Source organism: Phalaenopsis equestris, unplaced genomic scaffold (assembly GCF_001263595.1).
Source record: "Phalaenopsis equestris unplaced genomic scaffold, ASM126359v1 Scaffold000134, whole genome shotgun sequence".
Taxonomy (NCBI): domain Eukaryota; kingdom Viridiplantae; phylum Streptophyta; class Magnoliopsida; order Asparagales; family Orchidaceae; genus Phalaenopsis; species Phalaenopsis equestris.
In genome coordinates this window covers 2,417,902-2,442,116 of record NW_018164576.1, presented here as the reverse complement: position 1 = coordinate 2,442,116, position 24,215 = coordinate 2,417,902, and the positions used below count along the sequence as shown (strand labels likewise).

The 24,215-nt window shown below is 33.4% G+C and overlaps 1 protein-coding gene across 1 annotated transcript; it reads right to left on the bottom strand.

Annotated features, from left to right (window-relative positions):
- Window positions 1-1,439: 1,439 nt before the first annotated feature.
- On the bottom strand, window positions 1,440-22,773 carry LOC110021419. The gene is made up of 14 exons (XM_020719902.1): window positions 22,651-22,773; window positions 22,347-22,565; window positions 22,009-22,218; window positions 21,521-21,582; window positions 21,162-21,394; window positions 9,045-9,169; window positions 8,381-8,599; window positions 8,077-8,286; window positions 7,082-7,143; window positions 6,774-6,973; window positions 5,350-5,468; window positions 4,951-5,082; window positions 4,752-4,841; window positions 1,440-1,568 (listed from the first exon to the last, which is right to left on the bottom strand). The coding sequence occupies exons 1-14, from the start codon at window positions 22,771-22,773 to the stop codon at window positions 1,440-1,442; spliced, it is 2,133 nt and encodes a 710-aa protein (XP_020575561.1).
- Window positions 22,774-24,215: the final 1,442 nt, after the last annotated feature.

Here is a 24,215-nt window from a genome sequence, read left to right as displayed (position 1 = left end):
GGGGGGGGGGGCAACATAAGGCAAATGACAGTCAGTCCTCTGCGTGTCACCAAAACAATAGCTCTCAGTGTTGTGATAAGTGAATAAATGACTGAGGGAATCGTGACCAGAAACAACACTCTGATCAACGACCAACCAAGTATTATGAGCAACCACATGCCTACAGGGAAATGCAAGGTTTTGACACCCCTCAACGTGTAAATGGCCAAAATAGTCCAAAGAACTATTTTAAATGGTCTCCGCCACAGAAGACGGTCACTGCCACCATGACATGGAGAAATGTTGTCACATCCGAAACCAGATTGAAGAGCTCATCCATGCCGGAAGCTCAAAGAGTTTGTTGCAGTAGGTGCACGTACGAAGCAACATAGCGAAGTTGCGGTAGGAGAGCGCAAACAGACATGTCCAAGCCAATGAGGTCCATGTAGTGGGATAATCATAGCCATTTTCAGAGGAGTATCCTAAACCTCCGGCGGGAAGAAACATCATTTGAGAGAGGTATGCTTCGTCGTCCCATATACACGTAAATATTTGTTAATTGTCTTACATACCTCCCTCCGATGAGAACCCATACAATGAAGCGATTGTCATCACAACACTGATCAACAACTAACATGTGGTCATTATTATTTTTGATATAGGGAGTTCGGTCAACATCATGCTCAAAACTATGCATGAGAAGATCAATCTAAAGATCGATCGGTCGACAGCACCGTCGGGCCCATTGTCCAGTTTTTTTGGGGAAATGAAGGAGGCACTGGGCTTCATCACCCTAGCCATCTCTTGTGGAGAACCCATGAAGTAGTACAATAGCACAGAGGACTTTCTCGTGGTAGAATTTTCATCGATCTACAACTCCATCTTCGATCGACCACTTTTGAACAGCTGTCAGGTGATGACTTCCGCCAATCATGTTGTCATAAAGTTCCTAAGCGAAGGGGAGGTGATCACTGTCAGAGGAAATTAGAGCCGTTTAGAAATTAATATTTGTGAATGGCTTTGAATGTAGACCATGAACCAATTGACATCCAAATCTAGAGGGAGGGGGGTCTCGAGACCAGCAAGACCATCCTCTAGATACCTATGTTCGACAAAGAACCCGGTGAGGTTTTCCTGTTTAGTGAACATTTTGACACAGGGTTCGGGAACCAGTTGATACAGACACTTCAGAAGCACCGAGAGATGTTCGCTTGTAACACTGCAGAGTTGTCGGACATTTAAATCGACGCGATGTGACACTAGTTGAATATCAGTCGATACTCTTGGACGGTCCAACAAAAGATCTGATCAACTGTCAGGACTTTGGCCTAGCAGTAGAGGTGCAGAAGTTGTTGGACGTCAGCTACATCTATGAGGTCAAATACCCAGCCTCGCACTCAAACATCGTCATGGTCAAGGAAGTCAATGATGGGTGGTGTGAGTGCGTTAACTTCACCAACCTAAACTCTGCTTGTCGAAATCACATCTACACCCTGCTGAAGATTGACACCTTGGTGGACGCAGTGATCAGATACTCTGTCATGAGTTTCCTCCACGCTTCCTCTGGTTACCACTAGATAAAAATGCACCTGTAGATGTAGAAAAAATAGCCTTTATTACTATACAAGGCTTATATTGCTTTAATGTAATACCCTTCGGGCTTAAGAAAGTTAGGGCAACCTATTAGTGCCTCATAAATATAATTTTTCTAATAAAAAAGGAAGGAACATTGAAGTGTATGTTGATGATATTCTAGTTAAGAGTAAGTCACCCAAACAACACGTCGAAGATCTAAAAGAGTCATTCAAAACACTTAGAAAAATTAATATGAGATTGAACCCCTCTAAGTGCACCTTCAGTGCCTTGACCGGGAAGTTCCCTGACTTCCTGTTAAATTTTGAAGGATTGAAAGCCAATCCATAAAAAGTACAAAGAATCTTAGACATGCCTCCCCTGTGGAGTACCAAGGAGGTTCAGAGACTAACCGGTCGAATCATCGGGCTCATTCGTTTCATCCCAAAGTTGGGCAACAAGTGTGTAGCGTTCTTCAAAATGTAAGGAAAAAAAAAAAAACAAAATTTCAAATGGTGACCGAATGTGAGGAGGCGTTCAAAAAGTCAAAAAGTTTCTTAGGGTCACCCTCATTGCTCTAAAGCCCGAAGCCTGTAGATGAGCTATCACTGTACGTAAAATTTGGAAAAGAAGCTACAAGCTCTGTTCTTATTCGAGAGGAGATGGGAAAACAATATCCAATCTACTACACAAGTTAAGTGTTTCATGTCACTGAAACTAGGTACCCGATTATAGAAAAAACTAACTTGCTTTAATTATTTTCGCTCTCAGTTTTTGCGAGTATTTCTAGATGCATCTGATGTGGGTCATCACAGATCATCCATTGAAGTCTATGTGGTATATACCAGAGCACTACGAACGATTGTTAAAGTGGCGGGTTAAACTCAATGAATTCAACATCACCTATGTTCCGCGGACGACAGTCAAAGCTTAAATAATCATCGATTTACTGGCTGATTTCTCTGTAATAAAAGAGCAAGACAAAAGAATTGCCACCAGTGACTAGACATGGAACCTATACATTGATGGAGCCTCCAAACAGGCAAAAATGAGTCTAGGGCTGGCTTTGAGTAGCATGACCAGAGAACATCTCTACCAGTCAATCTCGGTAGAGTTTGATGTCACAAACAACCAGAAAAGTATGAAGAGTGATCCACAAAAATAATACACTGTTTTAAGTACCATTTTTATATCTATTTTTGATGATATTGTACTTTAAAGAAGAGTATTTTTGTGTTTTTGTTGCAGGTATTTCATTTTTAGGCATTTGGAGCAAAAATGGCAAAAAGAGTGAAATTTTGAGCAAAAACAACCAATTTTGGGGTTTGGCGCATGATGAGCTAAAATCCAGAGCACTGGCGCATGATGCGCCATACGCGAATTTTTCAAATTAAGGCGGTTCAAGACAAATTTTGCGCGAATTTTCAAAGGGACACTTGTTCTAAACACTCCATAGAGTGATTCAATATATTTGGACACTTTGAAAGATTCCAATTTGAAGGGATTTGACTCTTAGATCAAGCAGGCACATCTTTTGAAATTTAAAGTTTTGAGTTTTGAATTTTGGAGGGAATTGAGATTCTTTCGAGAAGAGAGAACCAGACAACAAAAGAGAACCTCTAGAAAGACTGGAGGGGGAATGAAAAGTTAGAGAGAGAGGCGTGAGTTAGAGAGAGAAAGGAGGAGATTTTCTTCTAGGGTTGTAAGGAGAGGGAAAGTAAAGATTTCTTCTTCATTACACTTCTAAGAGAGAATTGAGAGAGATTGTAAAGAGTGAAAGACTTGGAGAGAACTTCTGGGGATTTGTTTGGGAAGGATTGTGAGTTAAGTTGTATTTATTTATTTCTTTTGTTTGTAAACCTGTTTTCATATATGAAATATGTGTTTTATCGTATCATTCTCATGAATTATGAGTAGTCTTCTTTATCATTCTCCCTAATTTGAAGAAATGGCTTTGTAAAGAATTGATTTTGTTTTCTACAGTTTTAAATGTCAATAATTTTTAATGATTTGAACTATGATCTTCATTTACTTTTCAATCTAGCCAATTGAATTGTTAAAATGTGTTGAGAATTATATGTTCTGAAAAGGGGATATGATTTTTACAGCAAATGGAGAATTACATTTGATTTCATGGGAGAGTATTTCAATCATGGGATTGAGTGCAAATAAATAGAAAAATGTATTTTGATGGATGTAGAATTGGAAGATTTTAAGGTGACAGATTAGAATCCCCAATTTGGTTCAATTGATTGGAAACTAATGCGAGCATGATAGCCCTCAGGGGAGAGAGTAGTGGGAGTTTTGGAGTGACAACCAGTATCCTCCTAGCCTAACCACAGAATTAGGGATCAAACTCTGGATTAGTCAATGTTTTTATAGCGCTCGGAAGAGAGTAGAGAATAAGATTGCTCCTATTTGATACAAAATAATTTTTAAATATATTTTACAAATGATTTCGGTTTCTTCACAAGCCACATTTTCATTGTAAAGGAAAGAATGTTTTCTCATACTTGAACTTTTCATCAACAAAAACCTTTATTTTATTTCAGCAATTTATTTTTGAAAGTTTAACATTTAGGAAAGTTGAAAGTTTAACATTTAGTTTAATTTACTTGTTATAGTCGTACATCTGCATAGTTAGTAGCATTTCACTTATGTAATTTAATTTCAAATAGCACTTCACTTTGTTTTTATATTATAATAGAATATAAATAACAAGCTTAAATATATTTCAAGCTTCCCTGCGGGATCGATATCTAGGACTTCATTAGAGTCCTATATTACTTGAGCGATACATATACTTGCGTAGTATGTAAACGGGAATTGGGATTTTAAAGACATTTTTAAAGATAAATTATTTTTATCAAAATTATATTATAGTTTGAGTTACATTGCATCATTATAATTAAGCTTAACAAATTCCCGCCGCATCAAAGAGCTGGTTGTCAGACTTCACCTAGCCTATGAGATAAGTGCTTGGAACATTCTAGTGAGGTCAGACTCCTTACAGATCGTGAATAGTGTTAATGGGGAGTTTGAGGTCAGAGTTGAGTTAATGACCAGAAACCTTGCCAAGACGAAGAGGGAAATATTCATATTCAAGAGCTTCCGCATCGAGCATTGCAGCCGGTAGAATAATCAAGCGATGACATCCTCTTGAAATGACTTTGTTAGGGAGGAAAATCTAAAAAACTCACCGAGATGACAATCAACGAACCGGGGGCCATGGAGGTAGCGATCAACGGGTCCAAAAGCAGGGTGGATCCATACATCCACTGACTAGGTACCTGGGAAATAGAGGAGAGCATCAAAGATCCGAGGCACTTTAAAATTAAAGCCGCTTTATACATGTTAATTGACGGAATGTTGTTCAGGAGTTTGACTACCTCGGTATACCTTTGGTGCTTGAGAGAAGATGAAGTCCAAGTTGTGCTCCGGAAAGTGCGATCCGGAGAATGTGACAACCACTTTAGAGGAAAAACCATAGCCTATCGTATGTAACGACAGGGATTCTTCTGACCGACGCTTCTGAAGGATGCAACAAAATTTTCAAAAAGGTGAGAACAATGTCAAAAAAATGCACCCTTGCATCATCAGTCCACTCGAAAACTACAACCGATCGGCATTCCTTGGTCGTTCGCCACAAGGGGACTAGACATTTTGGAACATTTTCCTCCGTCAAAAGATAAGAGAAAATTCCTCTTATTAGTGGTCAACTGTTTTTCAAAATGGATTGAAGCGATACTACTCGCTCGAGTCGACGCAGAGGTAATCCGAAAATTCATGCGGTCCGACTTGATCTGCATATATGGGCTGTCGCTCGTCATCATCATCGACAATGGGTCTCTTTTTGTAAACCAGCGAGTGGAAGACTTCTGCACGAGGCAGGGCATTGACTAGAAGTTCGCTTACATCTCCAACAGTAATTCATTAGCTTACAACTCAATCTTCCATGCCCACACTAAACATATGGAGATTAACTATCATTTTATTAAAAAAAACTCCACTCTAATTTATTTCTAGTTTAATATTTTACTAATTACTGACTAGATTTTAATTGATTAAAATTTTCAGTTCACTAATGAATATTTAAAATAATATTCTTCATTTATTATTTATATATATATATATATATATATATATATATATATATATATCTGTGAATTATTTAATTATTTATTGTTTTAAGCCAAAACAAGCCAACCACAAACGAATCAACATCCGTTCATGTCCGACACATTTACTAAACGAATAAAATGAGATGAACACGAGCTGCTTAACGAACCAACATAAATAACAAGCTATTTTAACACCTTTAAGCACATATGATCCAAAAAGAACCATTCGACGTAATAAAAAAGACATCACATATATATTTAGTAATCGGATAAGTGGTACATTTCATCAAATTTCTCCAACTTTTTCGCTGGACAAAAAAAAGCTTCCACAACATAATTTAAGGAAAAACAACAAAATGCTCTTCATTCAAGGCGAGACATGTTAAGGGAAGGGATGTCCACCGACTTCTCTGCAAAATTACAAGAACAATTATGTCCTCCATTAGAAACAATAAAAAAAAAACCTTTTAATGCATATATATATATATATATAAAATAAAAATGATTATGTATGCATAATATATATATATTAGAGAATTAAATCTACTAATGTCTGACATTAGGGGTGTAAACTAGTCGAACACAAGCGAGCCTAGCTTAGCTCGTGTTCTGCTCGTTTATATTTCGAGCTCAAAAAATATGTTCGTGTTGGACTCGTTTGCTTAGCAAGTCGAACACGAGACATTCATGAACAAAGAGTCATTTTGACAACCCTAATCATGTGGTTATAATATGTTAAGAATTGTGAGAATATTTAAAAATTATTATTTATATTAAAACATCATTTAAATCTAATTTAATAATTTTTATTCTATTTTATTAATTAATACTTTTAATTGATTATAAATCTTTGTAGCCTTGCAGTCAATTAATTTTTTTTAAAAATACTACCTATCAATATATATATATATGTATATATAATTTATGAGTAGTATTTCGAGCCAAAACACTGAACATGAACGAACAAATTTTTATTCGTGTTCGGCTGGTTAAAGTAGAAAACGAGCCGAACACGAGTTGTTTGTGAAAAACGAGCAATTTTGAGGGTCCTATTTGACATAAGTTAATTATAATGGTGAAAAAAAAAAGGATTAATTATACCTGCGCAGGCTGGAGATGCAATTTTCGGCAGACCTTCAGCCTCTGTCTCTGTAGGGATTTGCAGGAAATAATAGAGAGAGGAACCAGCTACAGCGCCTATAATGGGTGATATTATATATATCCAAAGCTTGTGAAAATTGTGCGTTACGAGTGCTGCCGCAATGCTTCTTGCAGGGTTTATGGAACACCCAGTGATTGACCTGCAATTATTTGAATTTATTTTTTTTAATTTTTTATAAATTATTTTTGTAAGAAGAAAATCAATTAAAAATTATTAAAAATGGCTTAAGCAAACTTTGGTTGATTACCCGGCCATTATAGCATCGACGAAGACTACTGCACCAATAGCTACTCCTCCAAAGCCCTTACTCTGTCAAACCAGATATATATATATATATATATATATTTAAGATTAAATTTGCAGGAAATTAGTTCATAAATTCAAAATCTAATAGAAGTTAAAGTGATATCACTTATATTAAATCTATAAAAGTAATTACATCATTATTTATTAAAATTAAAAATATATATATAGAATTACAACCTTATCAATGGGTCTTTAATCTGCATATTTATATATCAGATATTTAAATTCTTATGTTTACATTAATACACATAAGCTTTATATAATTTATACACAGAGATGCAATAGAAGTAAATAGCGTAAATAGACGAGGGTTTAGTCGCTAGTATAATGCATGAATACCTGTACAGATACGCCTATATAAATGCATGGTAGTATATGTATATATACATGCACGTATACGTTCATGTAGGGGTGTAAATGAGCCGAACACGAGTGAGCCCAGGTTCAGCTTATGTTCATCTCGTTTATATTTCGAGCTCAAAAAACGTGCTTGTGTTCGGCTCATTTGCTTAAAGAGTCGAACACGAGCTGTTCTTGAACAAAGACTCGTTTTGACAGCCCTAATCACGTAGCCATAAAATGTTAAAAATTGGTGTAAGATTTAAAAATTATTGTTTATATTAAAACATCATTTGAATATAATTTAATATTTTTTATTCTATTTTCTTAATTATTACTTTTAATTGATTATAAATCTTTTTAATTTATAAATCTTTGTAGCCTTACAATCAATTAATTTTATTTTAAAAATTCTAGTCATCAATTATATATTTATATATATATCTTTGAAGCCTTGTAGTGAAAGAACAAATCTTTGTTTGTTTATGTTCGGCTCGTTAACCTAGCGAACGAACGAGCCAAACACGAGTTGTTAGTGAACGAAGAACCGTTTTAACAGCCCTACGTGCATGAATGAAATGGTTTAAGGAAATATACCGCTGCAGGATGTAAGATAGAAGAACATATAACGAATAAGAAGAAGAAGGTGACAATAATCTCCCACGCCACCACTTTAATATCACTGGCTGGGTTCGGTCCAACCGGCACTGTTGACAATATGTCCACATTGTCTCCCCCAAACAGCAGCCGAAGACTCAAACCAGCAAAAATAGCACCCAGCAGCTGAGCCAATGCATATAATGGAACCTAAAAACAATAAAAGAACACATAGCAATTTGATTACAGATAATCAACTCTAGCTAATTAAATTAAGGAAAAAATAGGAATTAATTGTTTATACCAGCTTCCATGGAAGCTTGCCGATGACTGCTAGTGCGATGCTTGCAGCTGGGTTGACGTGAGAACCAGAGATATGGCCTATGGTGTAGACAATGGCTATGACTACCAAGGCCCAAGAGAGAGCAACGCCTTGTAGAGGCAGGAGACCCTTTTGTGCTATGAATTCTGATCCGGATCCGAAAAATATAAGCATGTATGTTCCGATGAATTCTGCCACCAGCTACAGTCCATGGCGTAGAGAGAGAGAGAGAGAGATCAGAGAAAGAAAATAGTAAATGAAATAAAAAACTTTAATTGCATTTTTGACTAGATGCTATTAGATGATCTCCCAAGAATCTCTAATAATTGGATTTGAACCGTAGACCTTCCGAACTCTATACGCTAAAATGCATCCAGAGTTCAATGATGGTACGCCACGTGACAAGTGAGTTCCATAAATTTTAACCCTGATCATGCCCACTTACCACGTGACGCCCTACCATTGGACTTCGAATGCATTTTAGCATATGTAAACATTTCTCCGACCTCAGGGGACTTCCAACTGGCATCACAGATGCCAACCAACAAATCGAGGTACGTAACACATACATATTTTCATACCGAAATACATACGTAATTATTAATTTGTTAAATAATAAATCATTACCAAGCTTTGAAGTAATTACCTTCTGATTGAGAAGTAAATTGAGCCGAGCGCTCTCGAGTGATTTTGCCATTGTAATCAGAGCAGTTCTAATTTCTGCGCGCAGCAATGGCTGTAAGCAGCTGAATAAGGTGAGAACTGCTGCTTCTGAGGGGGTGATGCATTTCGTTTATCATTTTGATATTTATAGATTGATCCATACATTAACATTTAATATTTTTATATTTACTTAATTAGCAAGTGCGACATATGGAGTGTCATTTCCTCCTTCCAATATGTTATGATCATTCAAGCCATATGTATGTAAAAATTGAAGTTTAGATGCTAGAAATGTAATTAGATATTTAAGAGTTGAGGGGTATTTATGTAAATCTTCCTTTTTTTTTTTTAATATTTTTGTTATAATTGCAAAACGGCCAATATGGCATAAATAACTTAGCCTCATTTTTTATTTTTAATGAGCTTTCTTATCTTGTGAATATTTTGAATGTGAGGTATCCTCCAATCAAATATGACAAGCTATAAATGACTATGAAAAGATATTCTTGTTTGTAACATGCATTTTCTATTTGATTTTTTGCTTGGGTTAATAATTAAAGGCCAAATAAGTTATCTTGAAGGAAAAAATAAGTGCTTTTTAAATGCATTACATATAATTATAATGCAACTATTTAAGATATGAATAATCAGTCAATGATAGCACAAGATGCGAGGCTGGGTCTTGCCTAATTAGTTGATTTGCATTTGTAATATCAATTGCACAAAAAATTAAGATGCCCTTGTGATTCAATTTAATCTTTATGGTTATTAATTATCTTCGCCGTAACAAGCGAATGTATTTTATTAAGGCCGGTCATTAAAGATTGAGTTTTCAACTTATAGGAGAAAGGGAACCTAGATTTTATAATGTAAAATTTATCACATTAAGCTTAAAGTAAATGTTGGGGGAAATGATGACGAACTTGATCAAGATTCTATAGCTTCAATTGGTCATCATGGGCTATCGTGATCTCTGATCTAATTGGACAGATGAGGTTGTCGACCCAACCTGTCCAAAGGATCCTTTTGACAATCATGAGTTGCGTCGTCCAAAAGTTCCTTTATAGACTTATGAAGGATATTTGTCCAAAAGAGGCCAACAGAGAGCTTTGCATCAGAAAAATGCACTTTTATTCACAATTCAGATGACATGACGTTGTTAGGGAATATAAGGACAATAGTGACCATAATTTAATGGTTTTATTTGGCGGCAAATCACAGAGAATTTTGTTTTGATCGTAACTGGTACTTTTTGTTGAGTTGTAATTAGACCAAATCACAATGAGAGAAGAGTTGGATCACACCCACCTTATTGGCGTCATATTATTTTAAGTGTGAATATAATGATATACTCAATATCAAAATTTGTTCGATGTGAACCAAAATCAATCACAAATTTATCACTCTTGTCGAACTTTTGTGGAACATTGATAGAGTTTATTTAAGCTTTATGTGATTAAAAATTTATTTAAAAGCTTCCATTTTTTAGTTTGAATATTTGATTTAAAAATAAACTCATCACATGCAAATAAGTGTATGCAAAGAAGGACGGATCTCATGGAGCTTGTGTGCAGTACAAGACAAGATTAGCGACAAAGGACTTTGCGCAACGAGAAAGGATTGATTATGAAGAAGTGTTCTTCCCAGTAGTCAAACATCATTCTATTTGTTTTCTCTTAGTACTTGTAGTACAATACGGTCTGATCTTGGAACAACTCAATGTGAAGACTACATTCCTAGAAGGACAATTATAAGAGATTTACATGTAGCTGTCGTCGGGATTTGAAGAATCCATAGACTTGGTTTGCAAACTAAACAAGTCCTTGCATAGGTTGAAGTAGTCAACATGACAGTGGTATAAAAAATTTGATCAGTTCATGAGGGGACGAGAGTACATGAGAAGCCAATATGATCATTGTGCATATTTCAAGAAGTTGCCCAATTTACTTGATCCTATATGTTAATGATATGTTAATTGTATCTACTAGTCAGATTGAGGTTGATAAGATGAAGAATCAACCGTTCAAGTATTTTGAAGGAGCTAGATAAAGCTCAAAGAATTATTGGCATGGAGATTCTTAAGGATAAGGCAATTGGAAAGTTTTAGCTTTCGCAAGGAGCTTATGTTCGGAAGCTGGTAAATAAATTTGGGGTTGATAACTCGAGCAATGCAATGAGTCTACCTATTGCATCTCACTTTCAGTTGAGTTCAGATGAGTGTCATAAAAATGATATGAAAAGGAAAAATATGTGATCCTAATGCTAGTGCAGAGGACATTATGATGTATGTCATGGTTTATACTATACCACACATTGCATGAGAAGTTGGTGTTGCAGGCAGGTGCATACATGATTCAGGAAGGATTCATTGACAGGTTGTGAAGAGTATTTTGAGGTATCTGAAGGTTATAATTAATGTTTGCTTAGTATTTGAGAGACATTCATCCAATGCAGATTTACGCGTAGGCTATACTGTCTCAAACTATGTAGGTAATATTGATAGGCAGAGATCTACGACTGAGTATTTATTCACGTTGGTAAGAGGTCCATTCGGTTGAAGGTCTGTCATCCTATCTATTATTGCTTTGTCACCACGGAGGCTGAGTGCATGACAGTCATAGAGGTGTTGAAGGAAGCAATATGGATGCAGAACATATTTGATTACTTGTAAGTTGATCAGGAGTCTCTTACGGTATTTTTTGACAATCAGAGTGCAATATTCTAGATCATATATCCAGTTCATCATGCCCATACCAAGTACTTTGATGTGAGGTACAACATTGTTTAAGACTTGATTGAAGAATGCAAGGTTCCACCCAAATTCTTCATTACTTTATAAGTTGAAATGCATCTTTTCATGCCTAAGTAAAATGATAAATGTAAAATATTGAAGCTTAGGTGTTAGATGCGTGGATACATTTGAATGGAATGATACGTTTCACTGACTTTATTTTGCTATATCAAAATTTGCTTACAAATTATATAAGTCATTGAAATTACACATTTTAAGTGCAAAATGAAAGCATTCTTGCTCTAGAATGAGAAGATATGTTTACTGATATGAAATGATGCATATATGGAAGTAAAAGTTTGTTTGTGGCATTCTTCTGATGTTGAAATTAGGGTACATCCGTTCTGTTCTTATTATTTCAAAACACGCTTCTCAAATGCTCAACGAGTATGATAGTTTTATCTATAAAAGTTTGGAAAAGTTATGCTTTAAGCGTTCATGAAAGCTAAAATGATTACTACTCATATGTACGAGGTTTTGAATTCTAAAATGTTTCTATATCTGAGTTTTTGATTCAGAAATGTTTGAATATATAATATTTGGGGAGACGAACATATACAGATTTTTCTTGATTAATTGCATATATGAACCTATAACACTTAACCTTCAGTTGCACATGTGCAGACATTTTCAGAATTTTGATATATTTACATAAGGAAGGCATAAAATGGATAAGTGCCTGTTATTTTGGAGCATGCCTAAGTGTATAAATGTGTGGGAAACCTCTTGTATGTCAGTATGTGCATAGCATCTTCCATGTGCCTTATATTTCTTTTTTTTTAACTATCTGTTTTGCCTTCAAAAGGGAAGCAAGGAATGATGTATTTACATGAGTACCACATAATTTCTGTTTTAACATGACCAACACCTACACTTAAAATTACATACATGCCACCAAATTCTGATTTAGTTTCATGCTTAATACCTATATTTTGTTGAACTTGCGAGATATGCATGTGGGCGGGTGAGGAAATTATGGTGGAGGAGAAAGAATATATTCAATACATTTTAATCATTCAGTCGGGATATTGGTTGTAGTTTTCATACACAAGATCTAATATCCTTGCTAGTGGCAAATGCACCTTTTCATCATTTCATGCATAGGTTTATAACACCCTGGTGTTATAAATGTTAAGATGTTAGATGTGTAAATCCATAAAATTTTGTGCTGTATATGCAAATTTCCGAATAAGTTATGATGCAGCTGGTTTGGCATACCAGGCTATTTTTTTAAAGATACATGCACTTTAATTGTAAATAGCAAACCAACGCAAAGTGCGGCTGCGGTATGTGCACTTCGGTCCCCTCTCTTTTACATTTACAGTTTGTTTATCAAATCAAGTTTGTTAAAGAGCTTAGCTTCAAATCTTGATGTTATCTTAAAGTTTATCAATTCTAATTGATCTTGAGCTTACCTTTTAAAGAGAACAATCTTCAAGTTAATAGTTTGGAAGATTTACATACATATCACTCAATCCCCTATGTATTTACATATCTTCCACTTCATACTTCAAGTTTTACGTGCATGCCCTCCTAACTATGCATGAATAGATGTATTTCACTTTTATAGGTTAAAATAATGATGCTTTTGACTTGACATAAATGGTATAAATATGAAAAGTTAAGTTCAAGTATTAAATATGTAAAGACAGAGGAGTTATGCGGTTTGTGTGCATTTTTTTTTCTTATAAATGATACTCTGCTGCATGCAAGAAAAGATTGGGTCTTAAATATCTGAATGTGTAAAATACATGTGGTATAATATAAATCCCCCATTATTATTTATTATTTTTTATTTTTAATTCTATTGCTTGGCTTTCGTAGAGGGAAGCAATGAAGTGTCTTTGATTGATCTTGTGCTTAAGATGGAATTTCTTTTTTTTACTTGTAATGAAACTATCAAGGATGGCCTTATGGACTATGGACATGAAAACTTGCTAGCTATTAAATTAGGTGAATGATATGAAGTTTAAGTATTTAAGAATTGAGTGGTATGTATGTAAACCTCCCATTATTATTTCTTTTTAGTTCTCATTTCTTGTTCTTCAATGAGTGAGGCTATGATGGTTCATCAATTGATCTTAAAGTAAAGATGTATTTCTTCCTTGCATTGAAACTATTGAGGATAGCTTGGGCGGAGGCTTCCCAGGCGACCCATATAGAAATGCAAGGATGGTGATAAATAAAGTGAACCATGCTAAAGTTAGGTGTTATATATATAAAACATATAGGAATTGAGTAGTATGTATGCAAATCCTCTTAGTTGTGGCAAAATTAGTTACTGATTCCTTTGATTCCTCTGTTATGAATAAAGCAAAGCGATTGCAATTCAAATGGCAAGGGAATTTACACACCCGTAAATCACATGCAAATTTTAGGAAGTATTCATTTGTTGATTGTATGCTCTTTATGATTGGAAATGATGACCAAAAAGATTGAAAAATTGGTACATCTTCCATGCTTGAATCTTTCTTAAATTGATGTGTTATTGAGATACTTGAGCTGCTTTTATTACTTGCGAATCATGATATATGAGATATGTTGGGAAACACATTAAGAGGGACATTTACATATATAGTACACAATGCTTATGCGTTTACATTCCTAACACCCAAACTACAATTTTCATGTATGTACCGTACCACCTTACCCATGCCATCTAGTTCCTATGTGCTCACATGTGCAATTTCTAAACTTCCCTTCTTTGCGTATATACTGCTCGAAGATTTCATATCAGATCAATAATGCTACCATTTTGATCTTTTCATGCATGAAGATATTTCATGGCAGTTATTTGCAAACAACAGTTCCTTTTCTTTCTTTTGGAAGATTATAGGGAGGGATTCACATGCATACCATTGGTTCTCATATACATAGACATATGACACCCAAACTTTCTAACACATACATGCTACTCCAATTACATACAATGATCTTTCTTCCTTGAAATTTACGTGTTTCGACGTGCCACGGCGGGAATTTATATTGCTAGTTAAGAAGTGCATTTACATGCATGACGCACAATTGTGACACTAACACACCCCCTTCTTCTCATACATGGTCAAGGTGGCTTGTATGTGTAGAAGTAGTTTGGATGTCATGAAAATATATAGTGACAAAATAGTAGGTATACAAACCTTCATAACATTCTGATGTGTTTTTCTTATCGATGGTGGAGATACTCATGTTCAAATGGAGACCTTTATAATGTGGCTCTATATGGATTATCAAGCGGACTATAAGTTGGGACGGTTTGGGGTTAAGGGCGATGATTTAAAACTATATTCATGCTTAAATAGCTAAAACTTTTAAACAAAAATTTGATTAGTAGTTGTGCTTTCACTTCTTTAGGTTGTTGGTAGCTTTAACCCCAATCTTGAATGAATTGTAAACTATAGTTTTATAACATTGGTTGCTGAAAATATAGAAATTACAATGCTATAGAAATACTACATTACAGATACATGACATATGATTGAAGAGGCTTACGAGTTACATGTTCACTTGTCAGTTGCTCGTAGTTGTTATTCCATATTGGTGTATAGATTTCGATTCCTCGGTTGCCTGTGGGTATATAACGAATGAAAAGTTTAAACTGAGCCCATCCTCAATCTGAATTCTTATATTCCTTTCTGATTTTTCATATGCTTATCACTTAACTTTTTATGAAAACATACATGTTTAAAATCGTTTTCATATTTAAATTGCAACTATTTGCTTAATTTTTTTATATACACTTGTGCTACCTAATTGCAATTCTTTTTAAGCTTCGTCAGAGCCGATAGGTACGCACTGACCTTTTCCTTTTTACTGCAATTTGATGTTCATATTTCATTATACATGAAATATTATTCTCTTCTTATTTATTGCACTTCACTACAGATGTTTTGTCATACATGCAATATTATTATGTCGTTATTCTTTACTATGCTTCTGACATGTTTATATAGCACTATAGGATAACAAACATAGAACATCTGTTTAGGATTGAGATCTTATAACCCATATTTAATATACTTTTTTTAATTTCAACACTTATTCAAAATTTCATAACAAAACATTTTATTTTTTAGTTACAGATAATGTTTTGAAACTTTGTTAAATTAAAAATAACATAGTAATAATGCACCTTTTTGGATTTACGAGAATTCATCGGATGAGGTAACCTACGGTTGCTAATGAAAATTCTCCGGGCTAAATAAGTTTAACCGCTTGTTTAGACTAAATTAATAAAAAAAATTAAGAGTGGTGTTGGGATGGCGGAACCATGAGATCTTGATCAGCACTGCTTAACATAATTAAAATATTCCCTCACTTTCTTCAATTATTTTGACAACGATGACACCAATTCAAAACACATTGCACTAGATCACACTAAATAACAACATTGACTTAGGATAGACCGTTCTAAGCATAGTTCTCTCCTCTCCTCTTTTCTCAGAACGAGGTGATGACAAAATCGAGCGGTAGACAATCTTCGGACGACAATCGAGACTACAACATGAAGAGAAGGATGATCTTCAGCGGAATCTTTTCATAATCTTAAACAACTTAAACCCTTTAGGACTTTGAGGTTGTTCGTCTAACATGACATAAATCCCCACACTATCTTTTAGGCTTTCGTACGATCGTATATTGTGTGAATATAAGTCCTAAACTTTTTTTAGGGTTCCGAAGTTGTCGTTCGGTACGACGTAAACTCTTTTATCTTCGAGGGTTATTTGCATAAGTATGTATCATGCAAGTGTAAGTCCAAAATAATAAAATCGGTAGGATTGAACACTTAATGACATCACTTCCAAAACACAGCCACACAGTAGGATAGTTTGAAAGTCACTGAGGGTTCTCCTCAGGATCCGTGACGCCTTTTACTTTTTATTCCTTTGGATTCCTAAAATAAGTGTTCTCATTTGACTCTTCCTACAAGCAACTTTGAAAACTAAATATTGGAATCTTGAATACTAGTACATCTGATCATTATCGAGAGTTTTCTCAAGTATCCTCGGTTGTTTGAGATATAATTAACTTTAGAGGTTTGCCTCTATAGGGAACTTGGAACCTAGGTAAAATAAATCCTATTTAATTTTTGTATTAGATTAGATAATTTGTCGGTCAAACAAAAGTTTGTAGACCAAACGAATGTCATAAATCTCTTAGTTTGTTATGATTGGGTCCATCACCGAGGGATACACTTATCTTTCTGGAATGTGTATTATTTATGGTATCGAACACAATTATGTAAACTATCAGACGAATGAGATCCATTCGGTCTCATTTTTCAAAATTAAAACACACTATTTTCAAAATTTTAAAAAAAAATTATATGATTTTTTATATTAAATAAAATTTAAAAATTATTTTCAGAATAATGACCGACATCGGACATTTTGAAGAACTACATAAGGCTTCATCCCATCTGGAGGGGTACGTAGGCAATTATTTTGGTGCAGTTGAATTGGAGTTTGGAGCTCATTTGTTGAAATGAGATGACGATTGTTGTATTTATGAGATGACGATTGTTGTATTTATGATTTTTATTGTAATTAGAGATAATTTGGTCTTTTAGCTTTAATTAATTGTATGTCCTAATCCTTCTCTATAAAAAGAGCCCTAAGACTTGTGAAAGACTTACGAGTGCTCATAATTTTTTTTTCTCTCATCTAGTGTTAATGCAATATCCCTTCATGTGGACGTTGGCGAATCAACTTAATGTTGAACCAAATAAATTATGTGTTTGATTTTTGTTGTGTGAATTTCTACGCTTATGCGTTGTTTCACATAAAATAAATTGCTCATAAACAATATGTTCGTTTTCTGCTCAATTTACACATTATTGTCGTGTTAGGCTGGAAATTGACTCATTTAAATTAATTAGAATAATAGATCTAGTGTGTTGGGTCTAAGTCTACAACATTCTTATGCAATAAAAAACGCATAATCACATGATCACTGTAATGATTTAAACTTCGATATATATATATATATATATTATTATATATATAATATATTATTTCAAGTTAAAACGAGCCAAACACGTTCGAATAAAATGTTATTTGTGCTTCAGTTGTTTATAATTCGAGGTTAAAAACTGTATAGGTTTTGCTGGATTATTGAATGAATGAGCTATTTAATGGGCCGAACACAAGCTGATCGTAAAAACGAACTTTTTTCACATGTGAACTCACAGAATTTAGGTGGTATTTGCCCCATGCTTCATTGGATTTGAATGTGTGAAGATATATTTAATATTTTCTTCACTTGGACCCCGTAGTTAGGGCTGTCAAAAAAACTCGTTGTTCGCGAACAGTTCGTGTTCGGTTCGTCAATGAGTTCGTGTTCGATTAGTTCGATAAGTAAACGAGACAAACGCGAATAATTTTTTTTCGTTCGGTTAGTTAAACGAACCAAACACAAACAGTGATGTGTTCGTTCGTGTTCGAATCGTTATTGTTTGAAATATAAAATAATATAAAATAATTATATATAAAAAATTTATTATATTTTAAAACATTAAATTTTATAAATTATAATATATAATAAAATAATAATAATAATATATTAATATACTATAGTAGTAATATACTAATATAGATATTGTATATTTATATAATATAAGTTATATAATTAATATATAATATTATTTTTATATATTAATATTAGGGATGTCAAACTGGCTCGTCGTTCGCGAACAGCTCGTGTTCGGTTCGTGTTCGGCTCAAGTTTTGTTCGTTCGTGTGGGGTTCGTTTACACCCCTACCCGTAGTATTGGGTCGATTATATATATATATATATATATATATATATTCAATTCTATTGAGTATCAAAAGAAAAAATTTCTCAATTTTCTGAAATCTATTAGTATAAGCCTTGTGTCTAACTAGGGCTGTCAATTTGGCTCGTTGTTCGTGAACAACTCGTGTTCGACTCGTTAAACAACTCGTGTTTGGCTCGCAGAAAATGTAAAGGAGCCGAACACAAACAACAGTTTGCTCGCTAGTGTTCGGCTCGAAATGGCTCGAAAAAAAATTATATAATTTTTTCTATAACAATATATTACATATTTAAATCATAACACGTGGCAATGTGGTTATTGCTTTTTTTTTTTATAGATTTGATCCAGATTCGAATCCCACACTTTACATCTATGTTTTCTCAATTTTAGTTTAACGAGTCAATTTCTAGCCGAACACGAACACGAATATTTAAATCGAGCCGAACATGAACACACTGTTCACGAGTCGATTTCGAACACGAACAATTTCGAACGAGCCGAACACGAGCCGAACACGAGTCAAGCCCTCGCTCAAGCTCAGCTCGTTTACAACCCTACGTCCAACACATTTTATTGGGTTTATTGCTCTCTTTCTTTTTTTTTTCTGGTAAATCTGCATCTTCATAGTAACTGAATCATTTTTTTTATAACACATGACCACATTTTTTTTATCATTTTTTTTTCCTTTTTTTAAGCACAACTAATTTTCATTCTTTTCCATTTAATTTTTGCAAAGATATTTTTATATTTGTCTTGCATAATACTTTAGTGATATAAAGTAATTTTTATCATAAACATCTAAATTACACATTTTTAGATGAACTTAATAAAATTATTTTTGATTATTCATGTATCACATTCTAAAATAAATTGAAAGATTTTGAGCTTTTTTTTTTTAACTAAATGTATAAGAATATTAGGATGTACCTTTTTAATCCTTTATCATCTAGGAATTATTAAAAAAAAATTAGTAAATTAAAAAATGATTAAGATATCCATTAACTCCTAAAAGGACAAGCATTATAAATCCTATTTTTATAATATCAATTTATACATGCGGGATTTGTTAGGTATATATGTGTGTGTGTGTATTGAAAGTAAAGATGTCAAAGGGGACTCAAGCTCCCGACCCGAAAATCTTATACTGTGGATGCCAACCAACAAACCGGGGTATAAAAAAAAAAGAAGAACTATTTGTCCTCTATGTACTTTGAAACAAATAGAAACTTCACAATTATCTTTATTGATTGGATATTTCAGCCTTACAGCCACCAATATTTTTATCTTAAAGGAGTACATCCCTCCTTTTATTTTTCGCTAAACCAAAAAAAAGACCTTACATAAAATTAAAAAAAAAAAAAAACTCTTCACCCAATACTTAGAGGAGAAAATATTACATATGATCATCCTTATATGTGGATTGGGATGTTTGTGGGGGTGTACACCCCAATCAGCATAGATCATCGTATGTCGGAACATATTAAGGGATATCAATGGACTTGTCTGCAAAATTGCAAAAAGAAAATTATGTCATCCACCTGAAATAAAGAAATCTAATAATGAAAGAGAGGGAGATTGTCATATTATATATGTATTAGTGTTTTTCATATAGATCTTAAGTAATTGGGGGCATTTACATACATATCACACAATTCTTATGCATTAACATATCTAAATTTTAGATTTTACATTTATAAAAAGCAAAATATATAATATGATATGTATGTAAAAGCTAAAGTTTAGATATTAGCTATGTAAATGCGAGAGAGTTGTGTAGCATGTATTTTAAATCTTCCTAAATAATTAGTCTTATGTGTAGCTGTGAGCATGAATTGTAGTATGTCTTTTTATTTGTTCTAGCTCGTTGGCTTAAAATGTAATATTAATTATAAGAGGGTGCTGAAAAGCTCATGTCCATTCATAGGGTTGATTGTATCAATATGTAAAATTAATTGTGGAGTTGATGTGGAAAAGTTCAAGGATCATTTGGGATTAATTTTATTCTTATTTTTTTATTTTTTCTTTCTATTTTTCATTATTTATTTTTTATTCTAAAATAAATTATGTTTGAAAAGCTCAAATAAAATGAGATTATTTTTAAAAATAAAGTAATTTATTTTTAGAAATAAAAAAAGAAACATATAAAATATAAATTTTATGACAATGATATTTAAAATAAAACCCCAAATGCATCATAATTGACAGTTACTAATTATGTAATATGTCAATGAATCAAAACATATTACAAAATTGAAATCCTTTACTTAGGGGCCATTTTATTTTGTAATAAAATATTTTTGACATATTTAAATAAAATATGTTTGTTTATAAGAAAATAAAAAATATATCTAAAAGTTTTTTATTGTTTTTAAAAACAATTTGCTTGAAAAAATAGAAACTTAAAATTAAAAAAAAAAAAAAAAATAACTTTAAAAATAAATTAAAAAATAAAACCAAAACTATATAACAAAGAAAAATATTTTTTTTTCCAAAAAAAGCCATTAGAGAATTAAGTCTAATGTCTGGCATAATTATACCTGAGTAGGCTGGATTTGGATGACCAAGGGAAGTTTGATCAGCACGAGATGCAGCTTTTGGCAAATCTTCAGTCTTTGGCTCTGTGGAAATCTGAAGAAAGTAATAGAGAAAACAACCTCCCAAAGCACCTACAATAGGCGATATTATATATATCCAAAGCTTGTCGAAATTATGTGCTACGATTGCTGCCCCAATGCTCCTCGCAGGGTTCATAGAACATGCAGTGATTGGCCTGCAATTAATTTGTATATATTTGACTGATAAATTATTTTTGTTAAGAAGCAAAATGAAGAAAATTTTCATTTTATGTATATATTTGATTGATGATTAACTGTTTAAGCGAAGTTTGGTTAATTACCCGGCCATGATAACATTGACGAAGACTATTGCACCTATGGCTACTCCTCCAAAGCCCTTAGTCTGTCAATTAAAGCAGATATATTTACTTGAGATCATGCAGGAAAGAAGCTATTTTTATCAACAAAACTTGATGCCATATGTGCTAGTTATAATTTATTCTGCCTCTGCAAATTAAAATGATAATAATTAAGAAATTTAAAAGTTATAATTTTTACTGAGAAAAAGATACACATATATCTATGTTATATGTATATGTATGTATATGTATATATATATATATATATGTCTACGTGTCTACATATGTATTTATGCCTATGTATGTATCTTTTTATCTGTATATGTGTCTATATATATATATATATATGCATGAAAAATATATGCATGTATGTATATGTTTGTATGTATGTATATGTATGTTTATATGTATATTTGTGTATTTAAGTATATTTATGTATGTATGTATGTATATGGAAATATATAACATACCGCTCCAGGATGTAATATAGTAGAGCATATAACCAACAAGAAGAGAAAAGTGATAATAATCTCCCAAGCTATCACATTTAGATTACTGGCTGGTTTCGGTCCAACCGGTAATGTTAACAATATGGCCACATTATCTTCCCCAAATAGCAACCGAAGGGTCAAACCAGCAAAAATGGCCCCCAGCAACTGACCCAATGCATATACTGGAACCTAAAAACAATAAAAAAAGGTTATATAAATCTAATTACACATGCTAAACTCTAGCTAATTAATTAATATCATAAAATCAAACATATATTAAACAAAATAATTAAGAAAAATTAGAAAATTTTCAAAACCTGCTTCCATGGAAACTTGCCGATAGCAGCTAAGGCGATACTTGTAGCTGGGTTGATGTGAGAACCAGAGATATGGCCAATGGTGTAGACTATGGCTGTGACAGCAATAGCCCAGCTGAGAGCCACACCTTCCAGAGGGAGTGTAGTCCTCAGTGCTATGAATTCTGACCCAGATCCGAAAAATATAAGCATATATGTTCCAATGAACTCAGCCACCGCCTACATACAATCCATAATTGAAGAACAATGATAAAAATAGTCATTTATAAAATAATAAATCATCACTAGGATTTGAAGCAATTACCTTCTGGCTGGTGATGAGTGAGATGGCCTGAATGCTTTCCTGTGCTTTTGGCATTGTAATTATAGAGGAGAATTGCAGGCTAGCTGCAGCTGAGGGGGATGATGCCTTTTGCTTCTGCTTCATATTGATATTTATAGAGTCAGAAATTGTTCTGCTTCATAAATGTTTATTATCTTAATGATTTCATTAATTAGTAAGGGTAACATATGGAATATTGTTAATTACCACTATCATATGTGTCATTTTCATTCAGTCCATAAGAATGCTAACTCTGTTTTTATTTTTTATTAATTTTTTTTTATTATTTGTTTTATAATTAATTGTAATACTTGATATGTATGAGTATTTGATTAATGAGATAAGTATTCCACTTAGTGTAATTTTAATTATTTTTTTGAACAATTGTCATATTTTAATTTGTGATTTGTTATCTTTTGCATAATTAAATGCCATGAGTATATATTTCATTGCAAATATGAAAAAAATTTAAATGAGTATGAGAAGATAGTTTAGTTTATGCTTTTTTTTAGCTGGATTGATAATAATGAAATTTACATAAATACCACCCTATTCTTTTGTATTTACATATCTACACCTAAGCTTTCATATCACATCAAAAAAATACCATTATTTTAACTTTTGAAATGTGAGATACACATTCTCATGCCTTGAAAGAAGGTTGCATGAATATACAAATTTAAGATTAGGTGTTAGATATGTAAAAGGCATGGGGGTTGAGTGGTATGCATGCAAATCTTGCTAATGATTAAAGGTGAAATTTCTCTTATCTTGAATGCAAAATTTATTTGTGAAAGATAATAATGCATTACACATGATTTTAATACAATCATTTATCATATGATCTAGTTGATTATATATAATTGCACTTCAAATAGTTAAATACAACTTACCATTTTGGTCTACATGACTCTCAACTCCTACAGCTCCCAACTTTGACCTCTATGACATACGAATATTATTTCAACTCACCACTATGACCTACGAGACCAACTACGGCTTACGTGACTTACAGCTCGTGCAACTCCCAATTTCGACATTTGTGGGCTACGAATGTTATTGCAATTCACCATTACGCTCTACGTGACTAACTACGGCTTACGTGGCTTACAAGTCTTGCAGCTCTCAACTCCGACTTCTGTGGCATATAGACATTATTACAGTTCGTACGACTCACACGACAAACTACGACCTACATGACTCACAACTCATAAAACTCCTAACTCTTGTCTCTATGGCTCTGAACTTTATTGGACCTTATTGATGTATATCAAATATGAATGTTATTTTTAGGATATTTTTTTATCTTTATTCATGTATTTTTTATGTTTTCATTGTATTTGTGATTTTAGATGCAGTGTACAAGTGATTAGACAAATTGGGATGCAAATGAAATGAAACAAACTCAAAATGAGTTGAACCGAATTGAAACGGTTGCTCGGGCACCCCATCGCCAGGCCTGGGCAGCTAAATACTAGGGGACAGCTAAACATGCACCCAGACGCCAATTCTATTGGTCAGAAGCAAGCGCTCGACACTCGAAACAT

Coding starts and splice junctions, on each gene's coding strand:
- LOC110021419 (XM_020719902.1), bottom strand. CDS start 22,773: ATGAAGCAGAAGCAAAAGGCATCATCCCCCTCAGCTGCAGCTAGCCTG. Junction 21,395..21,520: donor GTCAATGTTATCATGGCCGG/GTAATTAACCAA, acceptor AATTAATTGCAG/GCCAATCACTGCATGTTCTA. Junction 1,569..4,751: donor GTTCGTTGATTGTCATCTCG/GTGAGTTTTTTA, acceptor CTACATCTACAG/GTGCATTTTTATCTAGTGGT.